General features: G+C 40.7%; 1 protein-coding gene across 1 annotated transcript in view; it reads left to right on the forward strand.

The window, feature by feature from the left end:
• Window positions 1–7,414: 7,414 nt before the first annotated feature.
• amph (amphiphysin) overlaps window positions 7,415–20,245 on the forward strand; it is a 47,942-nt gene continuing 35,111 nt past the window's right edge. Inside the window, exon 1 of the mRNA XM_080439663.1 lies at window positions 7,415–7,536. Within this exon, the coding sequence (XP_080295789.1) occupies window positions 7,453–7,536 (84 nt within the window). The 5' untranslated portion in view covers window positions 7,415–7,452. The remainder of the gene's footprint in view (window positions 7,537–20,245) is intronic.

The raw sequence follows: 20,245 nt of genomic DNA on the forward strand, positions 1-20,245 counted from the left end.
CTGACTGACCCATCGCACGACCGCGAAAGGGGGTTTGGTGGTATGTATACTGTATAAATTGTATTGCATATTAAACTTTATTATAGATTCCATAGATTCATAGACTTGTTTGACAAGATATGTTATTTCAGACATTAACCACTCCAGGTGAAAAAGTAGGTTGCAAAAAGAAAATGGCTGCAGTAAATTGGATGCTTTTTGTGCAGGTGGATAACATCCAGCACATAAAAAGTATAGCCTCCTGTCAGTATTATGCAGTGTTAGGATAATGTAGTGCAGTATAATGCAACAAAAACAACAAACCACTTTAATAATGCTGGACAGAAATTCTACATTAGTATGAATTAAAGGAAGGTTATAGCACTGAGACACTATTGGATGTTGTTAAGCTGTAGACATCCAACATTTAATGATATATAAACAGTAGGTAGTTTAATGTCACTGTAAATCAATTCACTTGACACACCAAGAGTTCACTGTCGGTCTTTTCCTCAAATAGACCCAGCATAACAGACAGGGTAGATAGTGAATGGGAGGCTAACGGGTAATTAAGTCAACAGGGAAGATATGCTGCAAACAGTTAAAGTGCGTTGACCTTGTTGGAAACACTCAGCTGGAGATGAGGAAGTCAGGACAGCCAGTAGAGAAATGTTGACACAGCACATCTTTCTGACATAACAGTTAAAGCTCATCAGATCAAGTAGCTGATTTTATGTTTTGTGTGAGGACTGCGGATGAAAATTAGCATCGTTGCTAAATCCGGTGTATTTACGTTCATGTGACGTTCATTAATATGCTCTGTCCTGTCTAAATAAACAAATAAAGTAAAGTAAAGCACCTATCAAAACCCTGTTTTACAGTACAGCCAGACAGATCAAATGCAAACATAAAAGAACACATAAAAGAAAACACAATGAAGAGCAATAAAGCGATAGACACAATCAGAGCATGGATTTAAATATTCAAAGATAGTCTTTAAAAACATGGTCTGATAAGTGATTTAAAAGAGGGTAGACTTTGTCCTCAAAGTGGGTCTTTCCTGAGTCCAGGATCCCTACACACAGAGAAATTAAGGCGCCAACTGGAACCAAAACTGGTTCTTCAGAGTGACGAACCAGTGCAGGGGCGCCGATATTTGTCAGCTCTATTGGGTGCCCCGAAAATTTTCGGTTTCTGGGCGGATATTTTACTTTTTTGGGGGGGTTTTGTAACTTTAATTTGGTTAATTTACCTGCTAGGTGAAGACAAAGCCTGGAGCCGGCAAAACATAAACAAATGGGAGCGCCTGCGAGTATTGATTGATTGATGTACTTTATTTAGTAAGACATGAGAACATCAGTACATGGACGTGCAAAATTCACAATACAAGGTCTACTAAACTGGGAGACTCATTAAGCACTGAGCTTGTTTAAGATGAGATCCCCATGCACACAAATCATGATGACATATAAGAGATATACAGATATACACACTACTATACAGAACGTCATACAATCAGCTTACAGGTTACTGGTATGAAGAGTGAAAAAAATGTACAAGAGAAGAAAAACAAATGGGGGGGTAGGGGGGGGTAGGTTAAGACTTAGACAGGGGCCATTTTCGAATTGCAGCCTCCTGAAGGTGTATCTTTAGGGCAGTTTTGAAAGTGAGTAGGGTTTTACACTCCTTTACTCCTTTTGGTAGGGCATTCCACATTTTTGATGAATAGCATGAGAACGAGTTCATTCCCTTTGTTGAGCCAAATCTGGGTTGCACATGATTTGTGGAGCTGCCTCTGGTGTTATGATCATGGACTTTTAGGAAGTATTTAGACAAATACAGGGGGATCCCAATGTTGTGGTGTATCTTGAAGACCAGGCCCATAGCAAGTTGCTGTACTCTGTCCTCAACCCTAAGCCATCCAATCCTAGCAAAATGAGCAGGGGTTAGATGCAGTTTTGTGATTGAGGCCAAGAAGTAGCCTTACTAGTTTGTTTTGGGATGTTTGGAGCCTTGTTTTCTTTTTTTTTTCCTAAATTTTTATCCCGCGATTTTGTAACCCTATTTTTTACACCCAGTGCCAATTGTCTATGTAATCCTGGGCACTACCTTCCCTCTGCCAACCTAGGGAGGCCAGGGCCGAACTCATGCCTCCTTCAATGCATGAGAGCCAACTGACCTTCTTGTCACCTGACAGGGGAGAGTTTCCCTGGTTGGACGTAGCGCGTGGAAGGAACACGTTATTCCAACCAGTTCCCTTCCCCTCCATCAGGCGCCCCGGCTGGCCAGGGGGAGGCAGTATAGTGACCAGGATTACTGCATGTTTTTGTGAGGGTACCTACCCTAGGAGACACAGGGAGAACATGCAAACTCCACACAGAAAGACCCTTTCGCCAACCCCACCTAGGGTATGGGCACTGATGACGCGAAGGAGAGAACACGCCCCCAGTGCCCACAGCGTCTGAGGTGTGAGGCGACAGCACTACCGACTGTGCCACCGTGCCCCTCTGGAGCCTTGTTTTTAAGGCCTTGGAGGTGTTGTGATACCATGAAGTGCATGCATAATCATAATAACCTTGTATGAGGGCCCCTGCAAGAATCTTCAGAGTATTCTTACTGACAAGACGTCCAATAAGTATGAGCGTGCGGCTGCGCGACCCCTCGCCCACTGGGTGCTCGTCATTTCTTCCGGGTGCTTTAGCCCCGAGGCACCCACAGTATCGGCGCCCTTGAGTGTAGACATATTTCTGATTCCAGAACAGAACCACCCAGGCCACCGTTTTTAAAAAGAACCATTTATTTTAATGGTTTTATTAAGGGGTTAGGTTAGGATTAACATTTTAAACCCTCCTCCCAAAAGGTGTCTGTAATTGGTCCCCTCCTTTTTCCCCTCTACACCAAATCTACAAGCTACAGCAATCTACAAGCTCGCAACGCGGCGTTTTGTGAGCTTGTAGATTGACTATTTTCAAAAGATGTTTATACATTTTGAAAACTTGAAATGGGACATTCTGCATAATGAGTACTTTGAGTACTTTTGGTACTTTAAGTATATTTTGGTGCCAATACTTATGTACTTCTACTAAAGTGATTTTTTTATTCCGGGCTTTTTCGTAAATTGACGTCCTACTTGATATGCTTTTCGAGCTTGTAGATCTGCTACTTTTGCAATTTTTTGTATTTGAACCCTGAAAAGTAACAGTTTTGGACATTTTGGGTGGAAAAAATGGCCACCCTCGGGTGGAAACCATTTCGAGGTTTCCACCCAACAGAGACGATGAGTATCAATGTATTTCATATCAGGGTCCCTAGGAGGACAGAGAGTGAGGTCAGTGACCTCGCGATGAAGCGAGCCCCACGTCCTACAGGATGTAATGTGAGTGTCAAAATCACGGAGCACGGGTCAATGTCCCCGCTAGGCTAATATTCCCTTTGGCAAAGGGTGGGTTCCACTTTGGCATCAGCGGTCTAGAGCTAGACGTTTGTGACATACTAGCAGTGGTGGAAAAGGTATACTCAAATGTTTTACCTCAGTAAAAGTATCAATACTGCAATGTAGAAGTAGGTACTCTGTTACAAGTGAAAGTCCGGAATTCAAAATTCACTTGAGTAAAAGTACAAAAGTATTGGAATCAAAATGTACTTAATGTACCAAAAGTAGAAAGTACTCATTAGGCAGAATGTCCCATTTCACAAGTTTTTAAGTGTATACAATGTATACAAATTGTTTGAAAATAGGCTATTTTCAAATGGCCAAAATGCATATGGGGCAAAGGAGAAGTATACCGTGCCCATGTTTTAAACGATACTTCACTAGTAACTAGAATAAAAGTACAATATTTGACTCTGATATGTAGTGGAGTAGTAGTAAAATTACAGAAAATTGGAAATACTCCAGTAAAGTAAAAAAAAAAACCTCAAAATTGAACTTAAGTACAGTACTTGAGTAAAAGTACTTAGTTACTTTACATCACTGGTCATGTCCAGGGGGTGTACTTGTACATTAAGCTACCTCACGCTACAGGAGATAGCAAGGCTTACTTAATAGTTAATAATAATTATTGATTAAAAATAAATAAATAATAATAATAATAGGTATTCCCCTCGTTGTATTATGATGTATCTTTTGTTTAGGTATTACCTAAATAAAAGATACATCATAATACAACGAGGTATTTAGGTGTTTGTACACTTAATATGGTTTCCTTAGGTTTTATGACAATTAAAACAATAAACCAGCACATTTAATGGAATGTCATTGTATTGAGTGGCACCAGTGTTTTCAGTGTCTTTCACACTCTCAAAGCCCTCTGCTGCCCCCAAGTGGACCAAGGCAGCATTCACAGGCACTTAAAGACATTTAAACAAAGTGAACAAACCCTGTATCTATATCTGACCTTTTAACCTCTGCTGCTACTTCCAGGACAACCTTTTGCTTAAGTATAGTAATTGAATAAATTGTAGTAAATGCACCACTGCGACACCACAACGTGTGAGCAGTGACAGCTCGTCCATTGTGGGAAAAAGATTGTGAAATATTGGGGAAAAGCGATTGTAAGGTGTTACACCAAAAGTGGTGTCTTCAAACCACCTACCGAATGTCACAATCGGGGTCAAGAGTCGCTTATTGTAGGCTGAAATAACCAGTGGTGTAAAGAAAAGAAACTAAGTACATTTACTCAAGGACTGTAGCATTTTGAGGTATATTTACTTTTCCAATTGTCAGTACCTTTACTTCTACTCCACTACATATCAGAGGAAAATATTATACTTTTACTCCATTACAATTCTTTGAAAACTCTAGTTACTAGTTACTTTGTAGATTTTGATTATTATTACAAAACATGCATTAACCACTTCAGCCATTTGAAAATAGCAGATCTACAAGCTTGTAGATCTGCTATTTTCAAAATATTTTTTACACATTTGAAAACTTGTGAAATGAGACATTCTGCATAATGAGTACCTTCTACTTTTGGTACTTTAGTACATTTTGATACCAATACTTTTGTACTTTTACTCAAGTAAATTTTGAATTCCAGACTTTTTCCTACATTGCAGTATTGATACTTTTACTAAAAAATGTGAATACTTTTTCCACCACTGGAAATAACGTGGACAAAGTCCCTCGGGTCTCTTTAAGAAGTTTAAGTGTATGTTAATGTCAGTAAAAACAAACCTTATCAAGAGGACCTTTCTCGTTGCTCTAGTGTTCATAATACTTTCATTTGTAATTGTAATGTCACATCGAGTAGAACTACTGTAAGTTCTTGTGCATGACATATTTTGGCAATTAATGTGTTTGGCCGCTAGAGGGCAATGTAAACCCATACGATGGATTATCAGGTTCCAGTGGTGGAAAATGTACTCACATTTTTTTCCACAAGTAAAAGTATCAATACTGCAATGTAGAAATACTCAGTTACAAGTGAAAGTATGGAATTCAAAATTGACTTGAGTATAAGTACAAAAGCATTGGTATCCCTTTACTTAAAAGGATAGTTCACCCAAAAGATAATCTTTTTTTCTATCGATTAGTATGGATGGAGACTTGAATTCATGGATATTTTTTGGTTTGTCTCATTCCTAAGCCAATAATTTGATGACCAGCGGACCGGTAGGCAGCGGATCCGGTAGGAGACACAAAGGAGACTCTTTGTGTCTCCTACCGGAACCGCTGCTGGTCATCAAATTATTGGATTAGGAATGCGACAAAAAAAATATATATATATCCATGAATTCAAGTCTCCATTGGTTGACTAATCGATAGAAAAAACGTCATTTTGGGGGTGAACTATCCCTTTAAAGTACCAAAAGTAGAAAGTACTCATGCAGAATACAAGTTTTCAAATGTATACATATCTACAAGACAGCTATGATTGATGATTTGATATGTTTTTAAAGATATACAAGCTCACAATGTGAGCTTGTACATCGGCTATTTTCAAATGAACGAAATGTATATATAGTCCATGAGCCAGAGCCCCAAAATTGAGCAATGATTATCGAAAGAGTGGGCAAAACGAAACCTATATTAAATTGTTCACAGGGTCAATACGAGTAAATAAATATATGATAACCTCTCCACAGGAGTAGCTTTTTCATGGTTATCACACATTTTGTTATTTTCCCCATACGTACATGACGGGTGAAAACATGACAAAATTTAAAAAATAGTTATCATAATGAAACTTCCTGAGTTGATTACTTGCATGAAGACAATGATTTATCGTATTACAAGTTTTCTGAAATTGTGTATTTAAATATGCAAATTAGGCATTTAGTCCATGAGCCAGAGCCCCAAAATTGAGCCAGATATTGAATATTCCCTCGTTAAAAACCTTTGACTCCAACATCTTAACAAAATGAAATAAGAATGTTCACTCTGGCTTTGTCCAATGTTGATTCTGGAAAGTTATACAAATTCGGGCATATTTTCGTAATGCCTAATTTGCATGGGGGGGGGGGGGGGGGGGCGCGCGTTTTAATCCAGCAACCCTATGTAAATTACGCCACTGCTTCCCAAGGCACTGCTCCCAGCCCAACAGTAAAACAGTAACGTAACTAATAATTGGGCCGCGCGACCCGGAAATTACCGTAATAATCGGGAACGGGAGAGAAAAAAATGTTTTATAAAAAATAAACTTTTTTTTTTTTTTTTTTTTTTTGGGTGGCCCACCGGCCGTCTGGCGGCCCGTAAATGGCGCGGCCGTTCTGGAATTTTCCCGAATTTCCCAGTGGCCAGCACGTCCCTGCTTCATGTAAGTAATCAACTCAGGAAGTTTCATTATGATAACTCTTTTTTAAATTTTGTCATTTTTTCACCTGTCATGTACGTATGGGGAAAATAGCTAAATGTGTGATAACCATGAAAAAGCATATATATATATTTATTTACTCGTATTGACCCTATGAACAATTTAATATAGGTATGGTTTTGCCCACTCTTTCGATAATGAAATCTTGTCTGGCTCATGGACTAATAGGGGCTGAAGTGGTTCATGTATGTTTTGCTATGATAATCAACTAGTAACTAAAGTTTTCAAATAATTGTCCTGGAGCAAAATTTGCCTCTGAGATGTAGTGGAGAAGTAAAAGTACTGAAAATTGGGAATACTCCAAACCCCTCAAAATTGTACTTAAGTACAGTACTTGAGTAAATGTATTTAGTTACTTTCCCACCACTGTACATTTCGTTATGGCGTGTTCCCACAGCGTTCAAATAGCGTACTGTCTCTTTAAGAACTCCCCCCACGGCCCCTCCCCCACGGTCGCTGTCCTGGTGCTGAAGCCTTCGGGTCTCCTCTCGGGTTTTCGCTCTCTCTCTCTCTCTCTCTCTCTCTCTCTCTCTCTCTCTCTCTCTCTCTCTCTCTCTCTCTCTCTCTCTCTTCTCTCCCCCTCTCTCTCTCCTTCCCCTTCTTCTTCATCATCATCATTTAATAGAAACACTAAAATTACATCACAGCTCTATATATGATCTCACGCCATCATGGCAGAAATAAGACGGGAATCTTCGCCAAAAACGTCCAGAAACGACTCAGCAGAGCCCAGGAGAAGGTAAGGAAAGGACAGGATCATGTTTAAAAAAAAGAATATCTCCGTTTAAAGGATATTTCACTTTCAAATTAAATAAACGTTCAAATAAAATCTGTATACAAATAAATGAAAAAAGTAATGGTATTTCCATTCCTTTTTTCATTTATTTTGTATAGGCCTATATATTTGTATGTTTATTTTATTTTTTAAAGTGAAATAGGCCTATCCTTTAAAGCAGGTTTGTACTGGAAGGAAGAACGGCCGCCGTTGGCCTTTAAATACAGACGATGTGGGGAATGTGTGTGTTTATGTATTGGATTAATGTATACGTGTTAAAATGTTTATTTTATGGCCTTTATGTTTCATTTACACATGGATGCTTTATGAAGGACGGCGGGTCCGCTCTCATTTCAACACACCGTTCGTCAAGTGAATAACACTTACGTTACCGCTGTTACACCCATATTAGTGACCTATTGAATTACGTGGGCACTACAGGGACATCTGGGCACCTCGTGTAAAATTGGCTATTTTTGTCCATTTGGAAAATGGTCTTAAGTAATGTAAAGTATACATGATGTGAACATGCATGGTAGATCATTATCAGACTAAATAGTATCCTTCAACTTCTTGTTTATGCCCCAAAATGACTGGATGTAGGCCTACAGGTTTTTTTTTTTTTTTTTTTGCAATTTGTAGCAATTGTAGAAATATTAGACCTTAATTGTCGGCACGTTCTAATCATGTATAGGCTACTTTACTTTACTTAAAAACATTTTCCAAATATATATATATGTTTTAACATTTTGTGGAAGTAGTCAATTTAACACCACTGTTCCTTGGTGTCCACTTATCCTGTTACCATCCAGAGGCTCTGAAGAGAGAGGATGGTTGGTGTTTATTGTAACCAGGTCACATATGGTTACTGGTTGCTATTATTATTAATAATAATATTATTATTATTACTACTAATTAACTGGCTACTTTAATCGTTTTCGGTCTGGAGTCACATAATTCCATAGGACTCTGGTTGTGGTGTAACGGCAATGCGTCCATCTTACATCTGACGGGTAGACGGTGTGTGGATTATGATTCTCAGTGTTGTAAATAATTCTGCTTCATTGTGAATTAATTAACGCGTTGAAGACTGAGTGCTGCGCATGCTCTCTCTGCGCCATTACTATATGACATTAATGTTATCATTAGATTCATTTATTATTGCATGAATTAATTAATCACAGACATGTACAGTATAGTATCTAGGCCTACTCATATCAACCTATAGCTGTCACCTATCATCTCAGCTACTGCACACACACACACACACACACACACACACACACACACACACACACACACACACACACACACACACACACACACACACACACACACACACACACACACACACACACACACACACACACACACACACATACACATTCTCACACACACACACACACACACACACACACACACACACACACACACACACACACACACACACACACACACACACACACACACACACACACACACACACACACACACACTCTCTCACTCACTCACTCACTCTCTCTCTCTCTCTCTCTCTCTCTCTCTCTCATCTCTCTCTCTCTCTCTCTCTCTCTCTCTCTCTCTCTCTCTCTCTCTCTCTCTCTGCGTGTGTCTCTGTCTCTCTGTCTCTCTGTCTCTCTCTCTCTCTCTCTCTCTCTCTCTCTCTCTCTCTCTCTCTCTCTAAGAGGATTGTATTTCTTTTAATAACTCAGTAGCTGTGTGTGTGTGTGTGTGTGTGTGTGTGTGTGTGTGTGTGTGTGTGTGTGTGTGTGTGTGTGTGTGTGTGTTAGCCTGCTAGTAGCACATCCTAAGAGGAGACAAACAAACAAACTAACTAACTAACTAACATGATGCATGTGATGTTTATTCCGATAACTGTCATTGTATTAGTAGTCCTAATACTAGTGTAAGAGCTATATGAAATACACAGGTATGGTTGAGCATCCAGGGAATCATGGAATGAAACCTTGGACCGCTTATTTGAGAGAGAAATGAAGCAGGGACCCCCCAATACATATTGTATACAATTGTGTTGCAGATTAATACCTTTTCATAGATTTCATAGACTTGTTTGACAGCACTATATCATCAGTGTTGTGTAAATGAATGTTTTTGTGTGTGTTTGTTTACACATAATATTTCCTATTAATTTGTTTGTTTGATTCATTCAACCACTTAAACCCTCAATTATTAGTAAACTTAATGACCTTTGGATCTGTACTTTTCCTGCTCTCCCCCCCCCCCCCCCCTCTACACCAAACCTCTTTGCCGAAAAGAGTAGATCAGACATTTTTGCCCTTGAACAGGGCAAATGGGCTTCAAGTGGTTAATGCAAAGCAATCGTATCACACAAATATTTGGTGCCTCCCCCTGTAGTAGGCCTAACTCTGAGGACCCCCTTCCACGCTCTATAGTGAATAGGAATAGGCTGTACAGTTGAACATGGTACATTTAGGATAGTGTTTCCCAAATAGTGGATCGGGACCCATTTTTGGGTCACGGGATTGTTTCCTACATGTTGTTTTTAATAATAATTATTCCCCATGGGTGAAGTTTTCAGTTTGGTCAGATGGCTGTGATGAGCGCTAGGGGACTGGGGGAGCAGCTAAGGGGTTTGTTTGTTTCATAATGTAATCATTTATATGTGAAAAGTAAATAGTAACTAAAGTAATAATTGTAGTGGAGTAAAAGTACAATATTTGCCTCTGAGATGTAGTGGAGTAGAAGTAAAAGTGTTTGAAATTGGAAATACTCAAGTAAAGTACAAATACCTCAAAATTGTACTTAAGTAAATGTACTTAGTTACTTTCCACCACTGCTGGTAGGACCTTCGGTTTCGCTGTCCACCTCTCTACCCATTCAGCTATGGCCGCCCCCCCCCCCCCAAATCCATTTCACTGAATGCTCCCCCTCCCCCCCACCCTTTACATTACAAAGGGACAAAAGCAACACAAGTACTTAGCTTTGAAGACAAAGTATTGATTTATTGAACCGAGACATCTGCATGCCTGTCTGTCTGTGTGTGTGTGTGTGTGTGTGTGTGTGTGTGTGTGTGTGTGTGTGTGTGTGTGCGTGCGTGCGTGCGTGCGTGCGTGCGTGCGTGCGTGCGAGCGTGCGTGCGTGCGTGCGTGCGTGTGTGCGTGTGCGTGTGCATGTGCATGTGCATGTGCATGTGCGTGTGTGAAACTGTCATTCATTGACACTGCAACATTTACATGTACATACTTAACACCAGGGTTTAGCTCAGTGGTTCTCAACCAGTGGTCCTGGGGACCACCAGTGGTCCTTGAGGGGGTTCCAGGTGGTCCCCAGCTAAATGATGGAGAGTTGGTAACCAAACGGACCCTTATTAGATCTTTAACTCTTGAGAGCGTAAAATGAAACCAAATGGACCCGTAAGGGTCCATTTGGTTTCATTTTAACACTCTCACGAGTTACATTATTGTTAAACATCTGCATTACTTAATTTACAAGAAGAAGTCTACGCAATTACAGAATGTAGAAGAATTGCTATTTTGATCAACGTTTGCCTGTTATCTCTCCTATGGCACCAACATCAATACAGCATGGAATTGTGGACAAAATATCATCCAAACGACAACACAATATCCTAAGTTTTGTGTCTGAGAGTCTAAATCTCATAAAAATGGTGGTTCCGTGGCTCAAATGCCAAATAGATAATGGACCTTGATATGAAAAGGGTTGAAAAGCACTGGTTTAGCACATTTAGAACCTGACACGTCATATCCATTAACATTGTATTGTGGGTGGGTGGACAGTGGGCGTATATATATGGTGCATAGCGTTTGTCGGGCAGAAACCTCTTATCACCGTAGTTTAACTTGATCATCTTAGAGCTTGTAGATCTGCTGCTTTTGCTACTTTTGAATTCCAGACTATTTTACGTGTAACAGAGTAATCCTACATTGCAGTATTGATACTTTTACTTAAAGAAGGGGTGCCGTGATTTTCATTGATCCCCCCCCCCCCCCCTAAAACATAATTATCAGGTATTATGGTTATACTAGGAGGAAGATCTTTTTCAAAAAAGTGTACAGAAATTGTTAAAATTATGTTTTTATGTGGACACGCCTCCAGTTCATTAAGTAAACCTGGTTCTCACCTTAGCACCTCCTCCACCACCTTAGCACCACCCACCTGTCCTAGTCCCTCCTCCTCCTCATGCCCACACCTGTTGTGTTATGATAATGAGGGGGAGGGTATTGATTCACTATGTCACTAAAGCGCTGTTTCTCTATTGGCACGTTTGACCCTCAAGGTTTCAGCCTCCAGGTAGAAACTCAAAATAGTCAGAGAAGACATAAAACACCATAAAACCACCACCAGGGGGCTTAATAAAGTTCTATCAACCTCATAGACACATGAAAAACAGAAAAAGTGCAAAACCATCACCTCTTTAAGTAAAAAAAATACTTTTGAATCCTGAAAAATAACAGTTTTGGACGGGTACGACGGGTACTCTTGACAATGGGTACGACAGGTATTGCAGAACTGGCTTGCACCGTACCAGATTAAAACTGCCGTTTTAAGGTCTAGTATACACGAAAACACTTCTAGTACAGTGATTCTCAACCTGTGGTCTGGGGCCCACTGGAGGGCCTTGAGGGTATTGCAAGTGGGGCCCCCAAATAATAGGCAAAACACTCAGATTTAAATGAGGATATGACATTCGTATCGTTGCTGTCGGACAGAAACCTATTTATCTCCATATTCTACTGTTTTGTGTTTTTTTCGTAAATGAATGTCCCACTTGATCATACTACAGAGTCGCACAAAAGCATGAACAATTTCAGATCTACAAGCTCGAACTGCGGTATGAGCTTGTAGATCTGCAATTTTTTTGCTATTTTTTAATTTAAATCGTGAAAAGTAACAGTTTGGGACATAGGAGGCTTCCACCCCGACATAGAGGATATTTGAAACATAGTATCATAGTGATACCAATAAATAAATACATAAATAAATAAAATATGCTACGTTGGTTCCATGATCCAAGCCGGAACATAATTGGTCGATCATCACCGTGGTCAGGGTTGGGCTGCGATCGCCTTCATGATGTCGGAGTGCATGGGCCCTGATCCAGTGAAGGTTAACCACTTTTTCATGTCAAGGACCCCCAAATTGACGCTTAATAGCCCACAGATCCCAATTTGAAAAGATGTGCCAAGGCCTCCCATTTTAATGTCAAGGACGCCCAGTTTGACATTAGGCTACGGACCCCCATTTCATGGCATTTCTATCTCTGGGACCCCAATTGTTATTGTAAAATCAATGTCAATTTAACTCTGAGAGTGTACAAATGGGTCCATTTGGTTCCTAACTTTTTATCATTTAGCTGGGGACCCCTTGGAACTCCCTCAGGTACCCCTGGGGGTCCCCGTACCCCACTTTGAGAACCACTGGTCTAGTGTACAGTAAGACACAGCTAAAATAGTCTGGATCCCTGACCGTAACCCGCCTGGCAACAGCAGGTCATGAAGTCAATAAACATTGGTCAGATTAACCAATTAAAATCAGGAAAGCAGCAGTGTAATTTTAGCCATTATTTTATACTTTGGCTATTCAAAAATAGCAGATATACATGCTCATGGGCGGCACGTCAATTTGTGCCAGGCTTATAGATCTGCTATTTTTGAAAAAAATTGTGCAAATCTTTGAATGTCTAATTATTTTACTAAAATCTTTGCTTCTGGGGGTCCCTGGAACAAAATGTTTTGAGATGGAGGGTCCGGGGACGAATACATTTAATTTTAGGGGTTGATAGTGTACACTGGAGATGGACAGTAAACAGGGGGAGAGAGATGGGGAGAGACATGCAGCAAAAGATCGTCAGGAACGGGACTCAAACCGCTAGGCCAGCGGTCCGGGCCATTTGAGCACCACTAATATAGCAACATGTCTTCTAACAAGGATTTAGAAGGCATTTTGTAGAATCGGCCTCAGGTCTGAATGGGTTAAACAAACAAATTGTGATTGTATTAACTGGATGTCAACTAACAAAGATTCTTACTCTACATTAAACTTAGCAGTGGTGTAAAGTAACTAAGTTGCCTACATTTACTGTACCTAAGTACAATTTTGAGGTACTTTTACTTTACTGGAGTATTTCCAATTTTCAATACTTTTACTTCTACTCCACTACATCTCAGAGACAAATATTGTGCTTTTACTCCACTACAATTATTTGAAAACTTTAGTTACTAGTTACTAGCTACTTTGTAGATTTGGATTATTATTACGAAACATACATTACCCACTTCAGCCCTACATACATTTCGGCCATTTGAAAACAGCCAATCTACAAGCTCACAATGGGTCTCAATACGACGCATGTGAGCTTGTAGATCTGCTATTTTCAAAGAATCTTTATACATTTGAAAACTTGAAATGGGACATTCTGCATATTGAGTACTTTTACTTTTGGTACTTTAAGCACATTTTGATACCAATACTTTTGTACTTTTACTCAAGTAAAAACAGTTTTCTGAAACACTTATGTTGCTATAATATCAGTGGTTCTCAAACCTTTTCATGTCAAGGACCCCCAAAATTATATGTATTAGGCCGCGGACCCCCATCTCAAAATATTTAGTTCCAGGGACCCCCCAGAAGCAAAAGATTTGAGTTAAAAATGTTCGCTTTAAAAATATATTTATTCAAAGATTTGCACACATTTTCATGATTTTTCAAAAAAATTGCAGATCTACAAGCTGAGCTCGCTATTTTTGAATAGCCAAAAGTGAATGAATGGTTAAAAAAAAAAAAAAGACAGATGCCCCCGGTCTTAATGGGTTAATAGTGTAGACGAGACCTACTGCTTCAATAGACATACATGGGGTAATAGCCTACTGTACAATGCATTAGAAGGCACAGTTTGCTCTAACTAACCAATATGGCGGCTTTGTTGATGCATCGTTTCAATGAGCAGCAGCAGCCAATGCAATATGTATGTGTATATATATCTACGGTGCGCCTAGGTAACACCTGAGATTCGAACCTCAGAAACATCTTAACCACTAGCCTAAGAGGGAATCCTCCCCTGGTTGGGGGAGATATTAGGTTTTAGTCTTCAGGCAGAGGCTGTGAGACACTCTGACACACTTCCACCTGACACACCAGGTGTTGGCAATTAGCAATCTGATAGAAGAGAAAAGTAGCAGCACTGTGGAGGAACATAGAGTCATGTTAAGAATAGCACGGCTGGGGAAGTATTAACTGTAATAATTGTGTCTGCAAGAGAATAACTGATGATTACTTAATATGCATGTCAAAGAGAACATAAAATATCACGATATCTACATGTATACACGTAGCATAAGACACAGCAGATACAGCATGTACATGAGGTTAACGGACGACTTCACTCATTTTCAATCTTCATATGATTGGTCCTCCCTAATGCTCATTATAAAATCACACCATTTCGGTCCACTCACTCTGTGTCTCAGAGGAGGGCTATTTTTTAACTTCTTTAAAGTGTGAGAACTACAGATTTAGAAGGCATTCGTAGAATCTTGAGCATACTACAGCATCACACAAAGGCATCAAAAGTAGCAGATCCACAGGCTCGAAACGCTGAGCGAAACGCTGCGTTTCGAGCTTGTAGATCTGCTACTTGTAGAATAGCTTCTTTTGCTATTTTTGAATTTTAAACCTGAAAAGTAACAGTTTTGGACACTTGAGGTTTCAAACCAACAGGCTCCATGCAAAGCAGCCACATTGGAAAGAATTTGGGCCTCTTCCTTACTTCCTTCACAGGTGTTACCAATGATACTAATGAAGGCTCTGTCCCATTTAGTGTAGCACAGTGGTTCTCAAACTTTTTATTATATTTCAAGGACCCCTTACGGGTCCATTTGGTTCCATTTGTACACTCTCAGAGTTACGCACCCGTAAGGGGCCATTTGGAACCCCCTCGAGGAACCATGAGGGTCCCAAACCACACTTTGAGACCCCACTGGTGTAGGGGACCGTACCTATATTCCCCAGGTTCTATGTTCCCCAGGTTCTATGTTCCCCAAAAAAAAGGTTCTATGTTCCCCCCTTACCAAAAAAGGTTCTATGTTCCCTGGGTTCTATGTTCCCCGTTTACCCCAAAAAAGGTTCTATGTTCCCCATTAACAAAAAAAAGGTTCTATGTTCCCCGCTCACCCAAAAATGCAGGAAACATACATCAAAAAAGGTTCTATGTTCCCTGGGTTCTATGTTCCCCGTTTATCCCAAAAAAGGTTCTATGTTCCCCATTAACAAAAAAAAGGTTCTATGTTCCCCGCTCACCCAAAAATGCAGGAAACATACATTTTTTTTTTCTCTAAATTTTTATCCCACGATTTTGTAACCCTATTTTTTACACCCAGTGCCAATTGTCTATGTAATCCTGGGCACTACCTTCCCTCTGCCAACCTAGGGAGGCTAGGGCCGAGCTCATGCCTCCTTCAATGCATGAGAGCCAACTGACCTTCTTGTCACCTGACAGGGGAGAGTTTCCCTGGTTGGACGTAGCGCGTGGAAGGAACACGTTATTCCAACCAGTTCCCTTCCCCTCCATCAGGCGCCCCAGCTGGCCAGGGGGAGGCAGTATAGTGACCAGGATTACTGCATGTTTTTGTGAGGGTACCTACCCTAGGAGACACGGGGAGAACATGCAAACTCCACACAGAAAGGCCCTTTCGCCAACCCCACCTAGGGTATGGGCACTGATGACGCGGAGGAGAGAACACACCCCCAACGCCCACAGCGTCCCCTGCGGGAATCGAACCTAGTTAATCATTTCAAATTATTAATAACATCTCTGAACACACACAACTGAACATAATGGGGAGAAATTACTATCAGAAACTTGCCCGCCCCTTTCCCCTGGCGGCCATCTTGGACAAAAATTGTACCATATGATAATAAGCATTGGTAAGGACCAATTATATGAGATAAGATATGTTGAAAATGGGTGAAAATGGGTTGTCCTTTAAGCTTGCATAATTGTCTCCACCAGGCCGAAAGGCATGGCGAGAGAGTATGTTTTACCCCCTGTCCGTCCGTCCGTCCGTCCGTCTGTCCGTGTGTGTGTCCTGTCCGTGTGTTACCAGCTAATCTCCGGCACCATTGGCCCGCTCGCTGCGAAACTGTGCACACACACTCCCTCGATACCAATTCAGAACCTCTGCCCCAAATTTTTCACATGGGCCTGTTATAGCGCCACCAGGAGGCCGATTTGTGCAAAACCCATTTTTTGACATTACTCCTACAGATTTTATCCAAACGTCATGCAAATCGTTACACAGTATCTCTATAGTCATGTGATCAACCCAGATCTGTCCGATTTCCCATATTCCATCCTGATTGGCTAAGGTTGGCTTCCAAAGTTTGCAGGATAGGTCCGTTTTGAACAAAATGCTTCGAATCATGAACGCAGCTTGCAATTTCCGTGAAATTTCACACGCACATTCACACTAGGCCGAGGAAGAAATGCCACCCATTTCACATTGGCCTGTTATAGCGCCACTAGCAGGTCTAATTAAGTATATATAATAAGTATATAATAAGTATAATAAGTATTTATTTTTGTATGTAAAAAACGTTGTAACTCTTTTTATATGCTTTACAAATTAAGCACTTTGAAACTGAAGATGATGGCCAATGTTGATGATAGTAAAAATGATAATAACATCGTATCGATATCGTGAGCCCAATATCGTGTATCGTATCATATGTACCGTGAAATTAATATATCGTGACACCCCTAAATAGTTTTTGAGTCATGTCAAATAAGTTTTCAAAACATATTTTGACACTTTAAAAACTGGATGGGTATAAATACATGTATTTAAACCTTTTAAATGTCTCACCATTTCATGCATTTTTGGGTGAGCGGGGAACATAGAACCTTTTTTTGGTTGAGTGGGGAACATAGAACCTTTTTTAGAACCTTTTTTGGTTGAGTGGGGAACATAGAACCTTTTTTTTTGGATGAGTGGGGAACATAGAACCTTTTTTTGGATGAGTGGGGAACATAGAACCCTTTTTTGGATGAGTGGGGAACATAGAACCCATTTTTGGTTAAGCGGGGAACATAGAACCCGGGGAACATAGAACCTTTTTTGGGGTGGGAGGGGAACATAGAACCTGGGGAACATAGAACCTGGGGAATATAGGTACGGTCCCCTGGTGTAGCAGAGTGTTTCCAGTGAGATAACATGCACTATATCACCACCCTGACTCTGTTTGACCAGAATGGAATTAGTATAATTGGTAACATCTGTGAAGGAAGTTCGGAAGAGGCCTAATTTCTTTCCATTATATGGCTGCTGTGCATGGAGCCTATTAGAGAGACTCTGAGCTGAGTGTGACGCCACACCGGTTGTGCATCGAGCTAATTGATGCGCACACAGGACAAATGTCCATCCGCACACACGTGTGTGTGCGTGCACACACTCACACACACACACACACACTCACTCAGTGACCGTGGCTGTCATGGCAGCATGTTACATCTGATCTTCTTGGCACCATTTGATCTGAGGCATGGAAAAGCAGCTTCTGTAATCAAGGTTAAAGCTATGGGGGAGGCCCTATAGCTGAATGAGTAGAAATAACGGTGATAGCTATGGGGGAGGCTGTATAGCTGAATGAGTAGAAATAACGGTGATAGCTATGGGGGAGGCCCTATAGCTGAATGAGTAGAAATAACGGTGATAGCTATGGGGGAGGCTGTATAGCTGAATGAGTAGAAACAAAGGTGAGGGCATCACTTCCTGTTGTCAGCCATTCAATTCATTTGAGGGATCAAATCAGTCGACAATAATGTGGCAGAACACAACCTGCCAGGAATCAAAAAGGGTCACATTACTTACCCTACAAGATATCCCTCCAAACAGCTGATTCACATTAATCCCCATGCAAAGATGCAGGTGTCACAGCAGCCAGTCAGTATGAAACACAGGACAGGAGTTAGGGTGGGTACACACTGTAGGATATTTGGTCCGATTATGCTGTCGGGTACCTTTTTTGGCGATCGCCGACAAAACCCCCCGATCTGATGCAGGATCATCGGGTTTTGATCGGCGACATATTGCTCGATGTGTGTGAATGGCTCTGCGAGTGGATCTACCCACGATAATAGCGCACGGCGATGCGTTCCCGAGTGTTTCTAGACATCTAGCAGGTTTGATATTTGGCTCTGTTGCCGACTGGACATCATACAGTATCATACAATATGTGCTCTCTACAGCCAAAGAGAGCACATTACAGCCACTGTGGTTATAGGGGAGGGTCGCTGGACCTGACCGCAACAAACAGTCCCTACCGCAATATTACCGTCCAGTCCTGTATTAAAGGAGAGATCTGGACTCAAATACATATATATTGTGTCTGCCTATAATCATTCACCAACATACCTGATGCAGTTGACTATTCTCATAGAAGCCCCTGTTCTCCATTCTGCAGACCCCTTCAGCTAGAATGGAGCCTAGAGCATAAATCTAATTTGGCTATTTTTGTCGCTCCAAACTTTAAATTTTTTCACGAATTCACTCTATGTAGTGTCCTGGCACTCACACATGCACTGTTTGTCACTTATGAGGGGAGGGGGAGGGGGAGCGCTACACGCGAAATCTCGGACAAATACATATTATGTGTTAAACCACTGGCTTAAACAACATTAGGAAACAAGGCCAAATAAGCAACCAATATTTGCAAGCAACTCTACAGAAAAACAAGCCCAAAGTCGCTTGTAAGCTGGTTGACTTGTTTCAGTGAGAGAGAGAGAGACATACAGAGAAATAGATAATTAATTATTTAATGTCAATCATTAGCGTCCTGTCTCGGTCTCGCGCATATATCACGGGAGCCGTGCACGTTTTCATGAGACGTCGGTTAAAATGCATTGGAATAAAAACAAATGTATGTATCGGGTCTGGACGGCATCCTAGTGAACTATCCTACAGTGTGTGATCCCTTGTCGGCGATCAATCGTATAGTGTGAAAACCACAACGATATATGACAGCCGATTTCAAGAAATAGACTCCTGTAGTGTGAAATGCTTAACGATCAGATGACTCCCCGACCACTTTAAAAGTCCTACAGTGTGTACCTGTCCTTAGGCTGCTGTTAAAGGAGAATTTTGGACTAAAGTTTTCTTACCTTTTCTATGACGTTATGATATCTTAGGATGAATGGTACAGTAGAACATTTTCATAACTCCACCCCTGAGCCGCCACAGCTTAAAAGGTGCGCGGATAGGCCTTAGGTTAGATCACATATTTTAATAGCTTTTTTTTCTTTTTTTTTTTTTTAGATCTGACGTTCATAGTGACAGAACACTGTCCCAAAAAATAAATAAAAAAATAAAAAAAACAGAAGTCTCGCTAGACGAGATTGAAATCTCGCATAGTGTTCTGTCACTATGAACGTCAGATCTCACCAAAAAAATTAAATAAAAAAGCTATTAAAATATGTGATCTAACCTAAGGCCTATCCGCGCACCTTTTAAGCTGTGGCGGCTCAGGGGTGGAGTTATGAAATTTTTCTACTGTACCATTCATCCTAAGATATCATAACGTCATAGAAAAGGTAAGAAAACTTTAGTCCAAAATTCTCCTTTAAGAGCAAGTAACAAGAGCCATTGATCATTAGTTTGAATCAGCTGTGTGGAGGGGG

The sequence above is a fragment of the Gymnoscopelus braueri genome (assembly GCF_963280865.1).
Source record: "Gymnoscopelus braueri genome assembly, chromosome: 10".
Lineage (NCBI taxonomy): Eukaryota > Metazoa > Chordata > Actinopteri > Myctophiformes > Myctophidae > Gymnoscopelus > Gymnoscopelus braueri.